Source organism: Odocoileus virginianus, chromosome 25 (genome assembly GCF_023699985.2).
Source record: "Odocoileus virginianus isolate 20LAN1187 ecotype Illinois chromosome 25, Ovbor_1.2, whole genome shotgun sequence".
NCBI classification, from domain to species: Eukaryota; Metazoa; Chordata; class Mammalia; order Artiodactyla; family Cervidae; genus Odocoileus; species Odocoileus virginianus.
In genome coordinates, this window is record NC_069698.1 from 49,533,706 (window position 1) to 49,555,765 (window position 22,060).

Here is a 22,060-nt window from a genome sequence, read left to right on the forward strand (position 1 = left end):
GGGAAACAAACTCACTCAGAAGGACAATGCAGAGAGTGGAGTGCAGTTTATTACACTGGTGGGCCCAAGGCAGAGTCTCCTCTTAGCCAGGGACCCCGACCAGCATTTGTGAAAATCTTTTATACCCATGTGTACATGTCCAAACCCACCACCCCAAATTCCCTTGAGACTTACATAAACTAAGGAAGGGTAAATACAGTCCCAATAACCCCATCACTCATGTGCCATGTGCTCAGACAGTTAAACAATTAGCCAATAGTCAATAAGCATGAGGTTACACTCCGACAGGTACAGAAAAACTTATGGCCTGTCTGGAGGAAGGGGTGATTAGTGTATGTGTTCTGTTAGGCGAGGAGTAACCTGGATGCGGTCTTCAAGGTTCCCCTGTCCAGAGGGGGTCTTATCCTTCTGTTGTCATTTCCATAGACACTAAACACAGAGTGCAGAGTCCACTGGAGAGGCGGCCGAGCGTGGTCAGCATGGACAGGCCTGAGATGGAGTCCAGGCCCTATGAAGTCCTTCTTCATTCCCCGCTCTTGATGCTCCTAGTTTCCGTAACGAGCATCATTTATTGCGATATATTGTACCCTAGCCCTCCAGCCACCCACATGAGAGAACGCTATCAACCTCTGGGTTACAAAGTTCATAATACATTGTAAAATTCAGGGTCCACAGGGTAGAACTATCAAGGCAACTATAAGTGGTAAATATAGTTTTCCACCAATCGCCCTTCACCCAAGATAGGACCAAAGTCCGGAAAGGAATGTTTTCATTTGACATTGCTTTTACCTGGTTTTTCATGTCATCTAAAGCAGTCGATACATTGCCAGATAAGTCAGGAGTGTATACACAACATTCAACCTTAATTATAGCACAGGTCCCTCCTTGAGCAGCTGTGAGTATGTCCAAAGCCATTCTATTATGAGTTACCGCTTTTCTCATTTGGATTTGCCCTTCATTTAAGGCTTGGATGGCTTTCGTTGTACCTAGGAGGGCCTGTTTTGTGAAATTAGTCAAGGCCTCTACTTTAATCATAACATCTGTTGTCCCTAAAGAGGGTACAAATAAGGCAGCAATATACTCATACTATTGAAACACAGATCTTGTCCACCTAGCATGTAAATAAGGTAGATTTACCAGGGCTTGTTGTAGGTTAGGCTTTTGCTACACTGGCATTTTTATCAAATGTAAGCCCATGACCTGAGTCTACTGACTGTAGGTCTTACACCAAGAGAGCAAGGGGAGGTTATCATCGACAAGAGAGGGGAAAGTCTCTTTCTGTTGTCCCAGAAAAGAGCAGAGAGGTTTAAAATCTGCTTGGCGGAGCGGTGACACCCACCAAGGAAGTCCGTCCATCACAGACAGAGGCATAGTCCCACATACCCAGCAGTTGGAGGTGTTGTGGAAGTCTGCGTAGGAATGTGCCCATGAAATGAAAACATTGTCCTGAGTTGAAATGGAAGTTAAATTCAAAATCACGTTGATGAGGCTAAGCAGCAGGAGTTGATTGTGCGGCTTCATCCTGAAGGGACTCATCCGGGATCTTCTTTTCCTTCTTCTTAAGGATGGTCTTAGTCTCTCGAGGGTCAGTGGGGTCCCTCTGTGCAGTCCACTCAGTGTTTTCTGGGTTTGCATGGTATGTTCTCTTCACCCTCATATGATGGATCCAAGGGACAATACCTGCAACTTTAACTGCAGCAAGGGTAGTTAGAATAACATAAGGGCCCTTTCACCAAGGGGCTAGCAAATCATGTTTCCAATCTTTGACCCATACTTGGTCACTAAGTGTAAGCTCATGAATCTGTTCCCCAAGGGGGAACGGCACCCTTTCTTGTACAAATTTAGTTACCCGATTTACTACCTTACCCAATTCCATCTGCTGTGAAATCCTATCCCCCCTTACCTGAGGCAAATTTGTTGATTCCTGCTTTATTATGGGAGGGGGCCTCCCAAACACAATTTCGTATGGAGAATAGCCTTCGGACTGTGGGGTCACCCTGAGTCTGAGCAGAGCCGTTGGAAGAAAGTCCACCCAGGAGCAGTCAGTCTCTACGATCCACTTGGAGAGTCTCTTTAAGTGTCTGGTTGGTTCATTCCACCATCTCAGAACTCTGGGCCAATATGCAGTGTGCAGTTTCCATTTGATGTTTAAAGTTTTGCTTACTTGTTGCACTAAATCAGCTACAAAAGTCGGGCCATTGTCTGAACCAATGCTGGTAGGAAGTCCAAATCTGGGAACTATTTTCCTAAGCAGGCACCGGGCTACTTCTGATGCTCTTTCAGTCCAGGTAGGAAAAGCTTCTACCCATCCCGAGAACGTACATACCATGACCAGCAGGTAATGGTAGTGTCGATGAGGTTTCATTTCAGTGAAGTCCACTCCCAGGTGTTCAAGGGGCAGTGTGCCTTTCAGCTGAATACCCGGAGGTTTTCGTCTGAATACCTGAGAGGCAGCATTAACCTGTGAGCAGGTAGCATGGCCTAGGTGGGTCGCTTGGTCTGTTTGGCTCACCAGAGTGTGTGCCAGCTCCTCCGGTACCAATAATTTGCCACTTGGCAATTCCCACCATCTCTTTTCAGTCTTGATGGCCCCTTCCGCTTTGGCTAACCTGACAGCAGTTGTCCTTGTTTTATCAGGCTAGTGCCATCAGTATATAGGACCCAACTAGGGTCTGGAATCTTGAGCCCTTCTTTAAAACAAACCCCAGATACCTTACCTCCTCCTTGTAGATCTGTGCCTTCTTCTTCAACACCCAGTAACCTGCTTCCATCAGCAGCTGGAGCAGTGCATTTGTCCCTTTCCAGCATTTTTCCTTGGTCTCAGCAGCCAGCAGCAGGTCATCCTCGTATTGTAGGAGCCAACATCCATACTCCTTTGGATGGAATGGGTCCAGGTCAGAAGCCAAGGCTTCCCCAAAGATGGCTGGGGAGTTCTTAAACCCCTGTGGGGGAGGCCAGATGAGCTGTTGTTTGGTGCTCCTGATTGGATCTTCCCATTCAAAGGCGAAGATGGGCTGTGACGCTGGGGCGAGGCGTACACAGAAGAAGGCATCCTTGAGATCTAGGCAAGTGTAAACTTTAGTCCTCGGCGGGAGGAGGCTAAGCAAGGTATAGGGGTTTGGAACAGTGGGGTGTAAAGTCACAGTAGCCTGGTTGACTAGCTTGAGATTTATACAGGCCTATAGCCCTGTCCTCCTTCCTTTTTGACTGGCAGGATTGGCGTATTCCAAGCCGATTGGCACTCTATTAGAATGCCCGCTTGTTTCAATCTATTGATGAGGGGCAGTATGCCAGCCCAGGCCTCTGTTGGTAGTGGGTACTGGCGCTCTCTATCCGGAATGGGGCCTGGTTTGAGCTCTGTTATCACTGGGACGTGACGTTTAGCCAGCCTAGGGGCGGGAGGGTTGTCTTCCGCCCAGACCTCAGGGAATAATTGAGTTAGCTCTCTCTCATGCTCTTCCGGCCCACCCGGTTCTTCCTTCGGAGGCTCATGCAACCTCCAGTCATCTTGGAGATGAGAGAGAGAGCAAATAAGTCATAGAGTCCATCCAGAAGGTGGGCCTCTCCTCAGGGGAGACAGTCATCTGTGCTCCTAGTTTGGAGAACAAGTCTCTTCCCAACAGGGGTACTGGGCACTCAGGAATGTAGAGGAATCCATGAATCACTTGGTGACCCCCCCATCTGACATTTTCTGGGCTGGCAAAACGATTTAATCATCTCTTCTCCCGATACCCCAGTTACAGCGGTAGTCTTTTTGGACAGTGGGGCCACAGGTTTTGTTACTATCGACAGTTCTGCTTCTGTATCCACCATGAAGTCAATGTTTTGGTCCCCCACTTTTAAGGTTACCTTGGGCTCTCGGGGACCTGACAGCCCTAGTTAATTTCCAAGTCAGCAAGCCCCACAACTGTGGGAGCTTCCTCTTCCTTCCTTGCCTTAGGGCATTCATTCTTCCAGTGGCCAAAAGCTGGCACCGGGCACGCTGGTTTGTCTGTAACGGGGACCGGGGCTTCCCTTGGGACCGGTTGAAGGACTGTCCTGTCCCTGGGGCAGGTGAGGTTTTCCAGAGGGACCAAGATAAGACTTTCCCAGAGCAGCAGCTAGCACTGTCTCATCTGTTCTCTTTTCTTCCCTGTGGCTCTCTGGCAGAGGGCAGTCTCTGCTTAATTCCAACGTCTCCCTCCCTCCTTGTCAGTACTCACCGGGAGAGGCGGGTATAACATGGGCGGTTCGGTTGGAGCCGGATCCTGGAAGTGACAGAAGCCAGAGGCTTCTGTCAGCGGGATCGGAGCCTGCCCAAACGGCGGCTCTACGACCTCCGGGAGAGCTGGCGGAGGAGCAGCGGGTGCTGCAGGAACTTCACCTGGCCCTGGATCGGGCATCAAGGCGGCCTCCGGTCCTGGTGGAGAACTGGGAGGCAGGCGCGTCATTATCCAGCATGGGGGAGGGGTCAGGTCACCCTCGTCCAAATCCTGTAGAACTTCCTTTTTTATCATCAGTCAATTTTTGTGCCATTAATATTTTTCCCTTTCCCTTCTGGATACAGAACCTTGTCCAAGTAGGAGGGTCTCGAGCTAACCCTAGCCATGAGTCAGTAGATGGGTATTGATCCAGGTGTCCTGGCTCTCCTGTGACTACTGTGTAGACTGCTTCCACTAGTTTTGAGTTCACAGCGTTCTCTGGTGGCCATCCTGCTTCCATAGGGGCCATTCGACCTCACAGAGTATGTGGAGAGGGTTAAGCTTCATCTTCACCCCACAGTCTCCTCCTAATCCCTTCTTTAAATTTTTAATCATGCACTCCAATGCAGTTGCCTTAGATTCACTTCATCCCATCTTGCTTACCTTTCTTGGACCTTCTTCTACTTTTCCTTTTTGTTCTGTCTACGAAGTTCTCAGTACCCTATGTACTTCTGATATTTCCACTCAATGACACTTAAATTGCCTATTCTGCTCCTTCCTAAGTGGGGTGAGAAGAGCCTTACCTGCCAGATCCCAGAGGGAGAAGGGGGATTGGCGTGTCTTCACCTGCTGGTCAGCACAGCCGAACCAGAACACCACATGGTCCAAGACTGTTTCTCCCTTAAAGTCCGTTCTGCTCTGGTGGGCTTGATCAGGTGCGGATGAAAACACAGATGGGTTAAATATCCCATGTCCCAGGCCATCTCCGGAAAAGCCAATTCACACTCACTTCTGTATCCCCCTCCTTTTAGCCTGACAATTCTGAGGGGGTCAAGAATTTCACAGCAGACGGGACACCTCCTGGGGGAGGGCAGAATACGAGCATACAAGGACCAGTTTCCTATCCTAAAAATCCCCTGGCGATCGCTGGTAATAATTTTCCCCGAGACGGCGTGGACACACCTCCTAAATGACCTTCACAAATTTCCTTCCTGAGCCCTAGCGCGCTCATTGACCTGTGTACCAAGCAATCGCCGCCTGCCTAGCAGGCTCCTGTGGGTCCCCGCCCCTTCTAGTCCCTCCCAGGGGGGTGATCAGGCCCCCTCTTCCACCCTGCCGGGTGGGTTCCTCCTCACCTGAGCGCTCCGTTCCCTTGCTGCCGTCCACTACCTGCTGACGTGAAAGGTCCGGGCGCTGAGAAGCAGAATACTTCCAGAAGGGTGAAGCACCTTCCACCCTCTAGAAGATTCAAGCCACAAGGCCCCAGAGTAGTCCCAAATGGGACTCGTCTCCTCAAAGTGAGGAGTTTCCCGGCCAATGCACCAAATGTTGTAGCCATGCGTTCCGGGAAACAAACTCACTCAGAAGGACAGTGCAGATAGTGGAGTGCAGTTTATTACACTGGTGGGCCCAAGGCAGAGTCTCCTCTTAGCCAAGGACCCCGACCTTGTGAAAATCTTTTATACCCATGTGTACATGTCCAAACCCACCACCCCAAATTCCTTGAGACTTACATAAACTAAGGAAGGGTAAATACAATCCCAATAACCCCATCACTCATGTGCCGTGTGCTCAGACAGTTAAACAATTAGCCAATAATCAATAAGCATGAGGTTACACTCCGACAGGTACAGAAAAACTTACGGCCTGTCTGGAGGAAGGGGTGATTAGTGTATGTGTTCTCTTAGGCAATGAGTAACCTGGATACGATCTTCAAGATTCCCCTGTTTGGAGGGGGTCTTATCCTTCTGTCGTTGTTCCCATAGACACTAAACCCAGAGTGCAGAGTCCACTGGAGAGGCGGCCGAGCATGGTCCGCATGGACAGGCCTGAGATGGGGTCCAGGCCCTGTGAAGTCCTTCTCAAACATGGCTGACCTGTACCTTTTTTAGGGGACCCTTGAAGGGCCTGCCAGCTTCCCCTCCACCCCCTCACAGCGCCCGCCCAGCCAGGCTTGCTGACTGTGGTCAAGGGACCCAAGCCACACCTTCCATGCAGCCGGGTCCCGTTCTGGGTGTGACCATGTGACCTGAGACCCCCAAAGGACCTAGTTCTCTAGGGCCTGACAGTTTCCTCCAGGCAAATTGTCCGGAGCCAGCATCACACCATGAAGCCCACAAATCCCACCCCACCCCATCCCAGGTGACTGAAATAAAATTCTGCCAGCTGAGGGCCAGGCTTGGCCTGGCCTAACACACCTAGGGGCAGTGGGTTAGAGGGACGATGGGGGAAGGGACACCGACGGGCTCCGGAGAGGCACAAAGGGAAGAGGAACACGTGGCCCTTCCAACTTGAATCTAAACACCGCATTCTGGATTCTGAAGATTCTAAGACCACCACTGTGGGAATTTTGCAGGGGAAGGAAAAGGAGAAGTCAACACTCCTTGCTTTCTAAATGATCAGCCCAACTTGTAGGAAGGGGATAAACACACAGAAAATTACTCCTGTCTTGGCAAGGACTTGGCAAGTCGTTATTAAAAAAAACAAAACAAAACAAAAAAACTAACAACAGCAAAGAGTTTAAACAATACTGGAGGGAAACAAAGGGAAACAAATGCTTAAGCTGCAACCAAGCCATTCCCAGTGCTATAAATGTCACGTGGTTAGTTGTGTCCAATTCTTTGTGACCCCATAGACTGTAGCCTGCCAGGCTCCTCTGTCCATGGCGATTCTCCAGGCAAGAATACTGGGGTGGGATGCCATGACCTCCTCCAGGGGATAAATGCCGTTAGGGTAAATAAACAGCCACCTCCCCGGTGATGGACCGGGAGTGCTGAGTGCTGGCATGGCAAGAGGGTACATACAGAGCTTCAAATGAACAGGACCGAACTTTACCTGGCATGAAATCCATGAAATTTCACATTCAATGCTCGCCAGCTATAGTATCAATTTATAAAGGAAACTTAAAAGTTAAATCCTCAACTCTAAAATGCAGGTTTCTGTAGAATAAAAATAGTCTGATTCAGTCAATAAAAATGAAACACAAAATCTAACAAAAATAGACATTTATTAACAAGTTATAAAATTCAAAGTCCTCTCTTTCAAACGACATTTTTAAAAATATAAGCTGTCTTTTCCAAGCAGAAGTCAAAATAATTTTATACTTTAAGAATTTAGTACAATGACCTTTCATTTAATTAAATAACTTTAACACAATACTGGAGGGGTTTATTTATTCAAAAAGTTACACAAAGCTTTGCTGTGACTTCTTATGAAAAGGAAACTTGAAACATCTCTCTTCATGCTCCTGTGTCTCGTATACTTTTAGACATTTCAACTTTAGCATTACCTCAATTTGAGGTATTTCCTTGAGGAACAATGAGCACCTCAGAGGAAGGGTCTTCCCTGACCGGGTCTGTTGGCCCTGGGGCCGCCCAGACCCACTCTAACCCTGACCTCCCTGCATACACAGTCCCTTGAGCTTATTATGTATCAGTTACCTAAATGAAGCCAACGTTTCCCGACACAACAGCGGGTCGACACGCACAGCCTGCATCTTACAGGCCTTCCGGGGAAACCAGACTCAACCCAACTCCTGCAACCTGGAGCCGGAGGTGCCGGCTGCAGGGGTCAGGTGTCGGGGACCGTGGCCGCGATGTCCCTGCAGAGCCGGACGATGGCCTCCTCGTCACCCCCTCCCGACTCCTCCGCGGCGTCGAGGACCATCCGGACATGGCTCAGGAGAGTGTCTGGCCACTGGGCCCCCAGCCAGATGTCCTTAATGTAGAGAGACACCAGGAACGCGGCGGCAGCTGAGGAAGGGACAATGAGGCCGTTAGGGTGGAGCCCGGTCAGCTGGGAACGAGTCTCCCACCCCGCACATGGTGACCCGGGGCCCATGCGGCACCAGGTGGCAACCTGCGGCAAGCGTGCGGATAGTCAGTCCTGCCTGTGCTTAACTGCTGGGCTCATCCTTCCAGTGCGTGCTAAAACTTCTTTTCTCACGTGATGACTGTGTGCTGAATCTTAAGCCTCATCCTCGGTGTTGACCCACCCAGGCCAAGAACCACAACTGAAGTTTGGGAGGGGTGGCCCGCGGGCCATAGGCACAGGCGAGGGGAGGAGGTTTACAGGCCAGGGGAGACAGCAGGGCCCCCCTGCGACCAGGTGAGCTCACCTGCCGGGCTGTGGCCCCGCCCCTACCCCCGCCCCCCTCCCGGATGACTAAGGAGAACCCTGCAGACGCCCACCACCTCCCTCCCGGATGACTAAGGAGACCCCCACAGACGCCCACCGCCCCCCTCCCGGATGACTGAGGAGACCCCCGCAGAAGCCCACCACCTCCCTCCCAGAGGACTGAGGAGACCCCCCGCAGACGCCCACCACCTCCCTCCCGGATGACTAAGGAGACCCCCGCAGACGCCCACCGCCTCCCTGTTGTCCTCCTATGGCCTTTGCTGTTGCCTCATCCAAGCAGGCACACCTTTATCGCCTGCTCGGTCGCTTCAGTTGAGTTCAACTCTTTGCGACCCCATGGACTGTCGCCCCCCAGGCTCTTCTGTCCGTGGGGATTCCCCAGGCAAGAATGCTGGGTCGGGTTGCCCTGCCCTCCTCCGGGGGACCTTCCCCACCCAGGGATCGAGCCTGCTCTCTTACGTCTCCTGCACTGGCATGCAGGTTCTTCACTGCTAACCCACCAGGGAAGCCACCACACCTTTATCAAGCACCCACTAAACGCTGTGCAGGTGAACTGGGACTTGGGCACCTGTATGCGCATGTGTGTGCGCTTGTGACCACGAGGCGCAACCTAACTCTGCGTGAATAACAGCAGGAAGTTAGAAAGCCACGCAGCGCCCCCAGGGGGACACAAGGCCGTCCAGAGGTCGTTCCTCTCCGCTATTTGCCCCGTCGATCAAAGTTCCACCTGAAGGCAGAGGCAGGGCCTCCCTCTCCCCTGCACACTTGGGACCCAGGGGCTGACTCTCTGTGCTCCCCAGACCCCTGCTGAGGGCCGTCCTCTCCCCAAGGCTTCACTGACAGCGCCCGCAGGCTGTGAGAACGGGGAGTGCTCCCGGCGCCAAGCCCTCCCCACGCGGTCTGCAGCCTCCGAGCCCAGCCCCCCACGTTACCTTGTGTGTCCGCATCCTCCTCGGTGTCCAGGGAGGAGACGTGGACGGCCTCGAGCACCGGCTGGAGGGAGCTCGTCACGGGGCCCCGGGCCGCCACCAGCCGCAGCAGGACGGTGTTGAAGAGGCCGGCCAAGCGGTCCTCCGTCCCCTCCGGCTCCGGCTCCGCAGCGCCGCAGAACCTGCTGTACAGGCGGAACAGGCCGCTCGTCACGGCACCGTCGCGGAGGAGCTCAGCCACCACCGCGGGCCGCGGCAGGATGTGGCTCTCGAGCCAGCCCAGGAGGCCTGCCGCGTCCGCCCGGCCAAGAGGGCTCCCAGCTGCGGAGCGCAGCACCCAGCTGGCCACCAGGGAGGCGATGGCACCCACGGGGCCCGCGTCTTCGCGCTCCGGGTCGGCGCCGGGGACCGTGGGCTCCCAGTGGGTCAGGATGGACCTCAGGAGGCCCCTGCAGGTCTCCAGGGCGGATGCCGGCAGCTCGGGGTCCGCCACCTCCTCCGCCTCGCCGGGTCTCCGCTTCCAGGCCCGCGGGCCTTTGGCTCGGGCTGGCGCGCCAGGCTTGTTCTTCTCCTTGAGCATCTCTGTTACCCGCACAAAGAGGAAAAGAGAAAAGGCGTGAGACCGCCATTTCCCCACAGAGATGCAGAGGGTGGGGCATCCACGCAGGGGAAGGCACAGCTGAGAGCTGGGTTCCCATAGGACGCGCCAGCCTGGGGCTCGGGCAGGGCTCGGTGTTTCCCTGTGACCGTCATCAGCGCTACTGTAACAGCTGAGCACCGGGGAGCCGCAGAGCCGGGGCGCATCTCCTGCGAGCGCTATGAAGACACACAGGCCCTGTCTCTAAGCCTCCGGGGTGGGAGGGAGACGCCGGCTCCTCGGGGGGTGGGGAGGGCAGCAAGCACGCTGCGGAGTGAGAGATGAGACAGAACCACGCGGTGGACACTCACTCAGCAGCTCCCGGACTTGGCACTTCTCCGCGGCGGCCCTCAGGTCCTCCTGCAGCCGGACGTCTCTCTCCACGAGGTTCCACTTGTGCAGGAGCACGAGGACGTCCCGGGTGGACAGCACCGTGGCGTTCACGGTCAGGCGGTTCATGTCCTTGAAGGCCTGCAGCACGGTAGCCCGGTACCTCAGGACCGAGTCGAGCGCCCCGAAGAAGCCGGTCAGCTGGGTGGAGGCCAAGGTGGGCCTGTGGGCGAACGGATGATCCTGGGCTGGGCGAGAGCCGCCTCGTCGCCTGCAGCCCAAGACCCAGGCGACCCTTTCCAACAGACCAGGGTGTGGAGCCCAGCACCTCCCCAGGGGAGGCGGACAGGGGACCAGGGTCCAGCCTACACGCTGGAGGCACAGAAAGCTCTGGAAACCGGGAGACAGTCAGGATGCCAGCCGCCCCGCTAACAACTCCAGGACCGCCGGATCCTCTCCAACTCAGGAACTAAAGGCCAAGAGAAACCCATGGATAACACCACCCATGGCCCAGCCTGCAGAGGGCATTGGTAGGACACATATTCTTCCAAGTTCTAAGGAATTTAAAATTCAAAGCTGTTTTCTCTATACAGTTTTCACATTTATTGTTGTTTATTAAATAAATTTATTAAATAATTGTATCAATTTATTATTGGTACAATTGTTATTCTCAATGACAACCAGTTCTCAGAGACCAGTGTGTCTTCGGTAGTGGTTTAGTTGCTAAGTTGTGTTTAACTCTTTGTGACCCCATGGACTGTAGCCTGCCAGGCTCCTCTGTCCATGGAATTTCCCAGGCGAGAATACTGGAGTATTGTGTCTTTGGACAACTCCAAAATAAAGACCCTGATGCTGGGAAAGATTGAAGGCAGGAAGAGAAGGGGACGACAGAGGATGAGATGGCTAGATGGCATCACTGACTCAATGGACCTGAGTTTGAGCAAGGTCCGGGAGCTGGTGATGGACAGGGAAGCCTGGTGTGCTGCAGCCCATGGGGTTGCAAAGAGTCAGACACGACTGAGTGACTGAACTAAATTGAACTAAGAAACACGGCTACCCAGCATCAATTCAACAGCGAATTTCAGAACAAGAGAAAACCAAACACCCTGTTCTTTATCAAGAAGGTTTTCACTCTGAGATGACAATCCATTTGCTATCCATTGCCTGGTTCCCATCAGCACACCTCTGTTCCCACATCAGAAGCTTGAGGACATGGTGTATTTTCTCTAACACAGTAGAATCTGGCAAACACTGAGTTCTCCTGAGGCAACCAAGCGTGTAATTCCAAGGGGAAAATACTGAACTTTTCTAGGAAATTCATGGCTGAAAGGGAGCCTGTCCAGGCTAATACAGGTGGAGGTGAGTTTGGGAATAACAACTTTCTTAGGTTTAAAATCACAGAAAACATGTTCTTTCTACATCATTTTGACTGCTTGAATCCAAATATCCAGGTAGATGGTTTGCCTGCTAAAAATGATCTGGCGTGACAGGCTGCAGGTTTCCTGAGCATGTTAAGGAACCTCCTAAAGTCTAACTGTTAAAGAGGAACAGGGGAAATGGGTGTCCTGAGGTTAGGACCACAGCCCCGGCCGAGCCCGCCTGTGGAGCCGGGACCGGGGGAGGGGCTCACCTCAGGTGCTTCGTGAGCACAAGGAGAACGTAGAGGAACTCGTCCACCAGGTGCAGGGCCAGCAGCTTCGGGGGCTCCTGGGACCCAGGCTTGCAGGGAGGCTGCGCCCCGGCCGGCACGTCTCTGCTGCCCAGCGTGGTCACCCACAGCGTGTGCAGCAGGGAGATGAGGTTGGAGAGCAGTTCAGTTTCCAGAAACCTGAAGCCAAACATGGGGAGAGTCAGCTCTCTGTCACATCCTCTCCTCCCATCTCCTGGAGGGGGTGGGTGGGAACCAGGGAGGAGACGGTGATGGTGGTAGCCACCCCAAGGGGCCAGCTTCTCCCCCAGCCCCCAACCCTTCTATGCGCTCACTGAGCCACTGCAGCCCCAGACAGGCACAGCACCTAAGGAAAGACAGGGTGTCTGCTACAAAACGCAGCTCCATCCCAGGGCAAGGCCCCAACCCTCCTTTCTCATCAGAAACTTTCTGGTGAAAGAAACTTTCTCACCAACCCTCCTTTCTCCCTCAGTCTCATCTAAGAGATACTCCGGAGCCTCTGTGGCATGGAAAGGAGAGCCTCCCTGCACACAAGAACAACCCACTCTAAAGCACAGAGCTAACAGCCAGGAGCAGATAATCAGCCAGTGCGGCCTTCGGAGAGAAGATACTACTTTTCTTTAGGAGAAAAAATTGTAAGTTCTTTTTAAAAATGCACAAAAGAAGAAAGAAAAAAAGGTGGTGGTGGGGGGGCAAAGAGTCTGGATATTCCCAGAATTATTATCACAGACAGCTGTCTGAAGGAAAGATTCCTGTCACTGAGGGGCTGTCTGCTGAGACAAGAGTCTTCATCTTTTCACACAGCCTCAGAAGTAGGAGACTGTTAAGAATCAAAACGGGTCACGTTATGGCTGAATTGTGTGCCCTTCCACCCCGCTCCACCATTCACAGGTAGAAGCCCCACCACTCACAGGTAGAAACCCCAACTCCCGCTGTGACTGTATTTGGTGGTGGGGCCTTTGGGAGGTCATTAGGTTTAGATGAGGTCATGAGGATGGAGCCCCATCACCGGATTAGCACCCTGTAAGAAGCTTGTGGCTCAGCTGGTAAAGAATTCGCCTGCGATGCAGGAGACCTAGGTTCAATCCCTGGGTTGGGAAGAGCCTCCGGAAAAGGGAAAGGCTGCCCACTCCAGTATTCTGGCCTGGAGAATTCATGGACTGTATAGTCCATGGGGTCACAAAGAGTTGGATACGATTGAGCGACTTTCATTGTCACTGTCTGTCAAGAAGCAGAAGAGACCAGAGCGCTTTCGTTCTCCCTCCCTGCCCGGATACAGGGACACTGTGGAACCTGGGAAGAGGGCTCTCACCGAAGCCGACCGTGCTGGCCCCCGCGAGGGGAGAAAACGAATCCGTGCCGTTTCGCCAGCCAGTGACAGCAGCCCCGGTCACAAGACAAGACGCCCACGCCAGCCCTCAATGCGGCTCCGCCATGGGGCCTTAGCAGTGCGCCTTGACCCTGGGCGCGCTGAACCCACATCACGTGAGCGAGCGCTCCCGAAACCCGAGGCTCCCCGTTTCTGCCTCACAACCTCAGAAAGAACCCCACTCCTAGAGAGCAGCCTGGGCCGCACAGGAGACGGAAGGGTGGTGTAGAGGACGCTGTTTTGGGGAATGCGGATTCTCCTGGACGCTCCTAGTGGACACTGGAGCTGCAGGAGCTGCCATGATCTCAGGGTCTCCCCCTGACTCCCCTCTGCCTGACGGCCAGCACGCATGCACTCGTTCTGCCTATACCCGCCCCATGTCCAGCGCGCATGCGGTCCCCCGCCCCACCTCATGCCCACCACGCATGTGCGCTCGCTCCCTTTTTCCCCAATGCCCAGTGCGCATAAGCTTCCCCACCCCTTCCCATGTCCAGCACGCACGCGCGCTCTCCCTCCACCTGATGCCCACTGCACGTGCGCTCCTCCGCCCCTCCCCCTCCCCCCCCTCCTCTTCTCAGGATACAAGGTGCTTACTTGCTCTCCAGGATGTTTAGGACCCACGTCAAGAGGCTGAAGTCCCGCAGCATCTCATAGGCAGACCTGGCGTCCCGGGCGGCATTCTGCAGAATCTCCAGAATCCAGTTCTGTAGACCCCAAGCAAAAAGTCATTGGTTTTCCGTGGGAAAAACTTGACTTACCCGAACCAGGAAAGGCCTTTAAAAAACAGAACGGTGTCCCCCCACTACACAGGCGATCGCTGCACGTGACACCTGCCAGGTCTGCGAGAATGGTGGCCGTGGGGGACCACCCTCCCCGCCGTAACTGCCAGAGGACGCAGACGGCTGCAGGGAGGGCGCGAGCCTGGGGACACCCACCCGCTAACCCATCACCAGGGGAGATGGGACGGAAACCACGGGGCCCCGCATCCCGGCAGCCTGAGCCCGGACAGTGAAGACTCACAGCTAGTCCAGCCGGGAACTACTGGCGGCTCATTTCATCGCCTCTGTTTTACCACATGGAGAGGACAGAGAGATGGGACTCTCGCTGGAACTGTTAACGGGACGCTCCCCCCCAGCCCCACTCTTTTTTTGCAAACCACATGGCATATGGGAATCTTAGTTTCTGGACCAGGGATTGAACTCAGCCCCCTGCAGTGGAAGCACGGAGCCCTAACCACTGGAGCACCAGGGAAGTCCCTAACTGGGTGCGTTAGAGTGCTCACATGCCATAAAAAGTAGAAACCCACCTTACTCAAATTCCGCTTATGCAGACTCACTCCTCTTTAGCCATATTTTACGTGATGCCAGAGACAGACACTGATAAGGCTACAAACTCATCAAAACCCCACAGGCTTTTCCTAGTTAACATCTCACTCCATATGATTTCTTGCTCCAGTGACAGAGCTCATGTGTGGACTTCCTCCTCAGCTGTGAGGGAGCCGGTTTCGAAGCCTGACTCCTTTCCCCACCAAGGTCGGAAGACCTGCAGTTTCTGTGTTACGTGACACGCTGGTGGCTGGTGCATGTCTGGAAGCGCCTCAGTCGTGTGTGGGGTGACGTGTTTGCAGAGCTCTCGGCTGCCCAGAGCCTCCTGGTTCCTCACTACCCGCCTCCCTCCCCGCCGGCCCTGGGCCCAGGTGAGGGCGCCGGGAAGCGAATGTTGAAGCAGGCGGTCAGGTGAGGGTCCACAGGGCGGGACTTGCAGGTGGTGGAAACCCGAGCAGGGGCGCCCCCAGCCCCCAGCCCCCTGGGGGCGCCTACCTGGGCCGCCTCGTCGCACAGCGGGCTGCTGAAGAAGGACAGGACGATGTGGAGGACGCCCCGCCTGGCACACAGCTCGAAGCAGTGCTTGTCCCGCATTCCCTGGCGGAGGAGCCCCAACACCCACTCCCGCTCCGTCTTCTGCTGTAAAGCCCCGCAAACAAGAGACCGTCGTTAAACACGTGAAGGCTCTTTTTTTTTTCCTGAAAACTCTTCCAGCACCACTATTTTCAAGGGGTGGTGAAGACTGCAGCATGGCAGCCCCCAACCCTCTGTTTCTGGGTCTGTTATTAAAAACCCTCCCTCTCTTTCTGCTTCCATTTCTGCGGGTCAGGAATAAAGGACCAGGTCACATTTACACACTCAACTGTGCTCATGTGTTCCATAAAAGCACATCAATAGTCAACCCTGTGATTCGCCCAGAAAATAACAGTGAGGAGGCTGTGATTCGAGGCTTCTGGAGTCTGTGAAGTCTGAGAAGCACCCGAGAATCACGGTGTGGACTGGGAAATGTTTTCACAGGCAGGCCCGCCTGCCCCTGCACCCAATCCCCACACTATACCCCAGCCTGTGCTCTGCCACCGACAGGTCTCCGTGGGGAGGCGTTGGCACGGTGGCTGAGCATCCCATTCAAGACTGGGGACCTCGTGGGTCTCGGGGCAGGGGGCTACCTCGAAGTCCGAGCTGTAGAAGAACTGGTAGAAGCCTGGAACTTTGCTCATGTTCAGGTACTCATGGGACAGCAGGAACTTATTGATCTTCATGTACATGTGCTCCTCTGTGAACACAAGCAGACTGTCACTCAAAGGGAAAGTGAAGTCGCTCGGTCGTGTCTTGACTCTGACCCCATGGACTGTAGCCTACCAGACTCCTCTGTCCATGGGATTTTCCAGGCAAGACTACTGGAGTGGGTTGCCATTTCCTTCTCCAGGGGATCTTTCCAACCCAGGGATCGAACCCAGGTCTCCTGCATTGCAGGGAGACACTTTACTGTCTGCGTCACCAGGGAAGCCCAGCTGTCACTCAGGATGGCGCCAAAAGGACACCCTGTGGCCAGGTGGAGTCAGGGAGTGGGGTCCTGGGGGGTGGGGGGTGGTCAGGCAGAAATCCCTGCGTCCACGGGGCTTTCTAACTCTCATCCAGGTGATCAGCTCTCAAGAATTAAAATGCAGGAAGACACCTTAGGTCTACACGGCATAAGGGCTTTTCTCACGGCTCAGGAACCACTTGGGGATGTTCGGTCCTTTGCTGATACCACTGCCTCCGAGGCATCAGCCTAAGCTCCAATCAGCTGGTGGGCAGAGTGCGGGCTGCCACACCGAAGACAGCACAGGGCTAATACCAGCTCATCAGCCTCCCACTGAGGGAACTTCCACAGCAAAGGGGGCTCAGACCCGCCCTGGGTCGCTTGGCTCTGGGATGCAATAGGGCCAACACCTCCTCCCCTGGTCTTACCCTTGGACTGTCGCCTCCCATTTATCCACCTGCAGCCTCACAGCCCATCCAAGACCGCTGCCCTGAGCCCCCGCACCGACATGAGGTCTGATGTGGGACAGCTCACCTGGGGGGGCACAGACTGGATGGAAGGCCAAGACTATCCCTCGTAACCTTGGCCAGGATATTTTTTCTGAAGAGCCTGTTTCTTTAGAGTCTAAATGGCTAATTACCTTCTTTCCTCCCATAATTTTTAAGGTTAAAAAAAAAACCAAACCATGCCATAAAAATGACACAGGATCAGATGAAAATCAGATCTGAATTCTAACAGCAACATGACTGCAGACTAATCATGGGGCCTTGGACAAGCTATTTGGGTTTCCCAGGTGGCGCTAGTGGTAAAGGACCCACCTACCGATGCAGGAGACCTAAGAGATTCGGGTTTGATCCCTGGGTCAGGAAGATGCAGTGGAGAAGGAAATAGCAACCCTCTCTAGCATTCTTGCCTGGAGAATCCCATGGTGGGCTACAGTCCATGGGGCTGCAAAGGGACAGACATGACTGAAGCGACTTAGCACGCATGCACAGACAAGCTACTTAACCTTGGGGTTAACCTTCGGCTGGAAGGCTGTCTCCCCATCTGCAAACAACCGCATTACCTGCAAAGAGCCCTGTGGTCCCTAACGGCATCAACATTCTAACTTTTCACTAGTAACAAAAAGAAAAGGTCCCATGATAGACTGACTTGTGCTCAGATCCCCCCGACAGTGGGCAGCTGTGAAGACAAAGCAGAGCCATGTTCTGCGCCCTGGGGACACGGGCACAGGGACCCACAGGCGGCCTGTCCTTCCGCTGGTGAGCTGCGCTGACGCTGACCCTCTGGGGACGCGGGCACGGGGACCCACACGCCGCCTGTCCTCCTGCTGGTGAGCTGTGCTGACGCTGACCCTCTGGGGACATGGGCACGGGGACCCACAGGCGGCCTGTCCTTCTGCTGGTGAGCTGCGCTGACGCTGACCCTCTGGGGACGCGGGCACGGGGACCCACACGCCGCCTGTCCTCCTGCTGGTGAGCTGTGCTGACGCTGACCCCCTGGGACGTGGGCACGGGGACCCACAGGCGGCCTGTCCTTCCGCTGGTGAGCTGCGCTGACGCTGACCCTCTGGGGACGCGGGCACGGGGACCCACAGGCGGCCTGTCCTTCCGCTGGTGAGCTGCACTGACGCTGACCCTCTGGGGACGCGGGCACAGGGACCCACACGCCGCCTGTCCTCCTGCTGGTGAGCTGTGCTGACGCTGACCCCCTGGGACGTGGGCACGGGGACCCACAAGCTGCTTGTCCTTCCGCTGGTGAGCTGCGCTGACGCTAACCCCCTGGGGACGCAGGCACAGGGGCCCACAGGCCGCCAGTCCTTCTCTGGTGAGCTGCGCTGACGCCGATCCCCTGGGGACGCGGGCACGGGGACCCACACGCCGCCTGTCCTCCTGCTGGTGAGCTGCGCTGACACTGACTCTGAGCTTGGAGCGCGGCTGCCAGCACCAATGGGGCCTCTGCATCAGACCCCCACCAAGCACTTGCATGCAGGTCTGTGAGTCCCTCAACAGGCCCTCTGGCGGAACTGTGACCTGCTTTTACTACAGCTTTACATGCCTGCAGGCAGACAGGAACTCACACTCGTCCCCCATCACACACACACTCTCCTGAACCTTGCACTTGTGACCCTCACACATGTGCTAGTGGACTGGTTATGCTAGTGGGATAACGCCACCAAATGGCCTTGCTCAGCCTCAGAATTTCCACCTCGCCCCGACCTGATTCTAGCAGTGGTACCTGGTTTCAAAATCTGCACAGCTGCCTTGGCAATGAAGAGAGTCAGGGTGAAGGTGAGTCTCATGTTCTTGGTTCGGATCCCGTTCCGGACCACGTCCAACAGGTACAGTACCTTAAAATCAGGAAAAAGGGCGGGGTCGGGGGGAGAATTTGCAGAACAGCTGTGACCAGCCTTGTCTGGTGCAGCCGACTCCATGGCTTCGCAGGGTGGCCCACGTCTCACATCCAGGGGCTCACTCTGCCCACCCCCCCCACTTCAGGGCACGGCTTCTGAGGTTGTGTGTCCTGGGTGACAGCTGCTGTAACCTGAGTTCAGATCAAGGAACCAGTCGACAGAAATGAGAACTGCTCTGCCCTCTGTGACGCAAGAGGAGTTCTTGTTAGGAGACCTCTCTCTACCACCCAGGGCTGAGGGCCCAAGATGACCTCTGGTACCACCCCCCGCCCCGCCAGGAGGAGACAAGGCTTCGGTTCTGTATCAGAGTCTCCGGGCAACGCCTCTGAGCTCTTCAGGAAACCCTTCCACCAGGCCTCAGCCCCGCTCACCTGCGGCTGCTCCCGGAAGCGTGCCCCCTCCAGCTGCGAGTAGTAGGCCGCCAGCACCGAATAGGCTGCAGCGCGCATCTGCGGGTCGTAGCTGCTGAGGGCTGCAACGGTCAGGCCCAGAGCGTTGGAATCCACGAATTTTCTACAGTCCACCACAAATTCTGAGGGAGATAAAACAGAGCGTTAACTACACATACACACACACACACACACACACACACACGATTCCATGATAGATGTGCAACACAGAATTCCATTTCCTTTTGCATTTTACTATCATCTGAAGTGTGTGTGTGCCAGACACAGAAATGCACGTCCCCCTCCTGCTCCCTTAAGTTCTGCTGCGGTTGTCTAAAAGACTGTCTCCCCTCCCGTGGCAGCAACCACAGGCCTTCAGTTTCTGAGACACTTGTAAATCCCAACGAGGACTCTTTCATCACTTCTCAGAAATACCCGATGAGTCGGAGAACATCAGAGATGTTCGGAGGTGTCAGAGGTGACATCAGCACCCACCACCGAGGTACCAACATGAAGAAGCCTGAGGGACATAACTGGGGCGGGGGGAGGTAGGAGGAAGGGACTCGGCAGGGAAAGCCAGCTTAGTCAGTCCGATGAGCGACCTTGGAATGTACAATCAATAAAAGATAAACCAAAAAAATATATATATATACACCACTGATAATATTTTCTACAAGTCAAACTCTTTTTTCTTTACTCTTCTCTCCCCAAAATTTAACACTTAAAAAGATAATGAAAGGAGAATAAATGAAGGAGAAAAACGATAATAGCTACTACTTCTTAGTCCAAGCAGCTATATGGACACATAACGGTCCTCAAATGGGGGGCTGTCCAGAAGTGTAGAGACCAGCCGGTGGAGGACCTGTGGGCGTGCCTGCAGTGCCTGCCTGGGCTGACAGGGCTGAGTCACGCCAGGGCGGGGACCCGCGCATCCTCCTCCTCTGAAGCAGCGGGAGCTCCTGGAAGCCGCTTACGTGCGGGTCCCTTCCCCCTTCTCAGCTCTCACACCGTATCGCAGAAGGACCAGCATTTCCACTTCCAGCCAGGAGAGAGACAGGAAAGAGACTCATCTGTCCAACTGAAAAAACAGCTGAAGCCATGAACTAAGGATTTCCAAGACACTGGACATGGAGCAACAGAGGACGGTGATCCTGAGACGGGAAACCAGGCAACCCGCTGATCGTTCCAGCTCACACCTGGAGTTCCCGGGCCATGGCACAGGGGGGTAAACCGAGGCAGAGCCCGGGCAGCTCTGAGCTGGGGACACAGAGCTGGGGGAGGGGGGCCTGGGAGGCCAAGTGGCCAGAGCTCACGAGGCCGAGCCCAAGAGAAGACGGCCCCACTGGGAGAGTGCCCGTTGGCACGAGTACATGAGCAAACCCCCCGGGTGGGGAAAGAACCACCCGGAGGGGTGAGCAGAGACAACCCAGGCCCCCACCCGCCTGGAGACAGCTCCTGCTCCCCCCAGCCAGGGCCACGTCTCCAGAGCACCCAGGGGCAGGGCACGTCGCCTCGCCTGTGCAGCAAAGGTCCTTCCATGGTGCCCTGGTCCCACCGAACAGAACTTATAAGCAGCACTGGGAGGATCAAACCATTTCTAAGGGACTTGGATGTGTACTAGAACAAAGCCAGACAACATTTCACAAGAATACCAAAAATACCCTGCCCCGAAGAGGGTAAAACTCACAATGTCTGGCTTCCAATAAAAACTGCCCGACAGTCAGACAAGCAGGAACATGGCCCATTATGAAGAGAAAAACTTACTATCTGGAAATGACTTGTAAATGACATAGATAACAGAATTAGTAGACAAAGACATGTATGAAGTTAGCAGCGCTGAATTCTACATGCTCAGGAAACTAGAGGATGGACTTCCCTGGTGTTCAGTGGTAAAGAATCTGCCTGTCGATGCAGGAGATGCAGGTTCAATCCCTGGTCTGGGAAAATCCCACTTGCCTTGGAGCAACTAAGTCTGTGGGCCACAACTATTCAGCCTGTGCTCTAGAGCCTGGGAACAACTCCTGAGTCTGCACACCACAACTAGAGAAGAGGCCGTGCAGCCATGAAGACCCAGCACAGCTAGAAACATACAAATAAATAAAAAGAAGCTAGAGGAAAGACTGGGTGTGCTAAGGAGAGACATGGAAGATAAGAAAATCCTAATCAAGCTTCTAGAGATAAAACTTTAAAACGTCTGAAATGAAAAATGCACTGGATGAATTGTTGACAATGTAAACTGGTACAGTCACTAAGAAGAATAGTATGGAGGTTCTTTAAAAAATTAAAAATAGAGCTACCTCATGATTCAGTAATCCCACTCCTGGGCATATACCTGGCTGCTAAGTTGCTGCTAAGTCGCTTCAGTCGTGTCCGACTCTGTGCGACCCCATAGACAGCAGCCCACCAGGCTCTGCCATCCCTGGGATTCTCCAGGCAAGAACACTGGAGTGGGTTGCCATTTCCTTCTCCAATGCATGAAAGTGAAAAGTGAAAGTAAAGTCGCTCAGTCGTGTCCAACTCTTCGCGACCCCGTGGACTGCAGCCTATCAGGCTCCTCCGTCCATGGGATTTTCCAGGCAAGAGTACTGGAGTGGGGTGCCATTGCTTTCTCTGGGGCATATATCTGGAGACAACCATAATTCGAAAAGATACATGTACCCCAATGTTCACTGCAGCACTGCTCACAAAAACTAAGACATGGAAGCAACCTAAATGCCCATCAACAGAGGAATACATAAAAGAAGATGTGGTACATTTATACGATGGAGTATTACTCAGCCATAAAAAAGAACAAAATAATGCCACGTGTAGCAACATGATGAACTTAGAGATTATCATACTAACTGAAGTAAGCCCCAGAGAGAGAGAGAGAGAAATAACATATGATATTGCCTATATGTGGAATCTAAAAAAAAAAATAAAACAATGAACTTCTTTATG

At 53.9% G+C, this 22,060-nt stretch overlaps 1 protein-coding gene and 1 long non-coding RNA gene across 2 annotated transcripts in view; both read right to left on the minus strand.

The window, feature by feature from the left end:
* Positions 1-30: 30 nt before the first annotated feature.
* Positions 31-5,431, minus strand: LOC139031067 (uncharacterized). Its single transcript, XR_011483499.1, has 2 exons — positions 4,985-5,431; positions 31-1,692 (listed from the first exon to the last, which is right to left on the minus strand). It is a non-coding gene; the product is annotated as an uncharacterized lncRNA (long non-coding RNA).
* Positions 5,432-7,390: 1,959 nt separating this feature from the next.
* URB1 (URB1 ribosome biogenesis homolog) overlaps positions 7,391-22,060 on the minus strand; it is a 74,296-nt gene continuing 59,626 nt past the window's right edge. The window contains 9 exon segments of the mRNA XM_020908876.2: positions 7,391-8,152; positions 9,470-10,048; positions 10,415-10,656; positions 12,064-12,261; positions 14,066-14,175; positions 15,292-15,435; positions 15,963-16,069; positions 18,557-18,668; positions 19,103-19,263. Coding sequence (XP_020764535.2) covers positions 7,971-8,152; positions 9,470-10,048; positions 10,415-10,656; positions 12,064-12,261; positions 14,066-14,175; positions 15,292-15,435; positions 15,963-16,069; positions 18,557-18,668; positions 19,103-19,263 — 1,835 coding nt within the window. The 3' untranslated portion in view covers positions 7,391-7,970.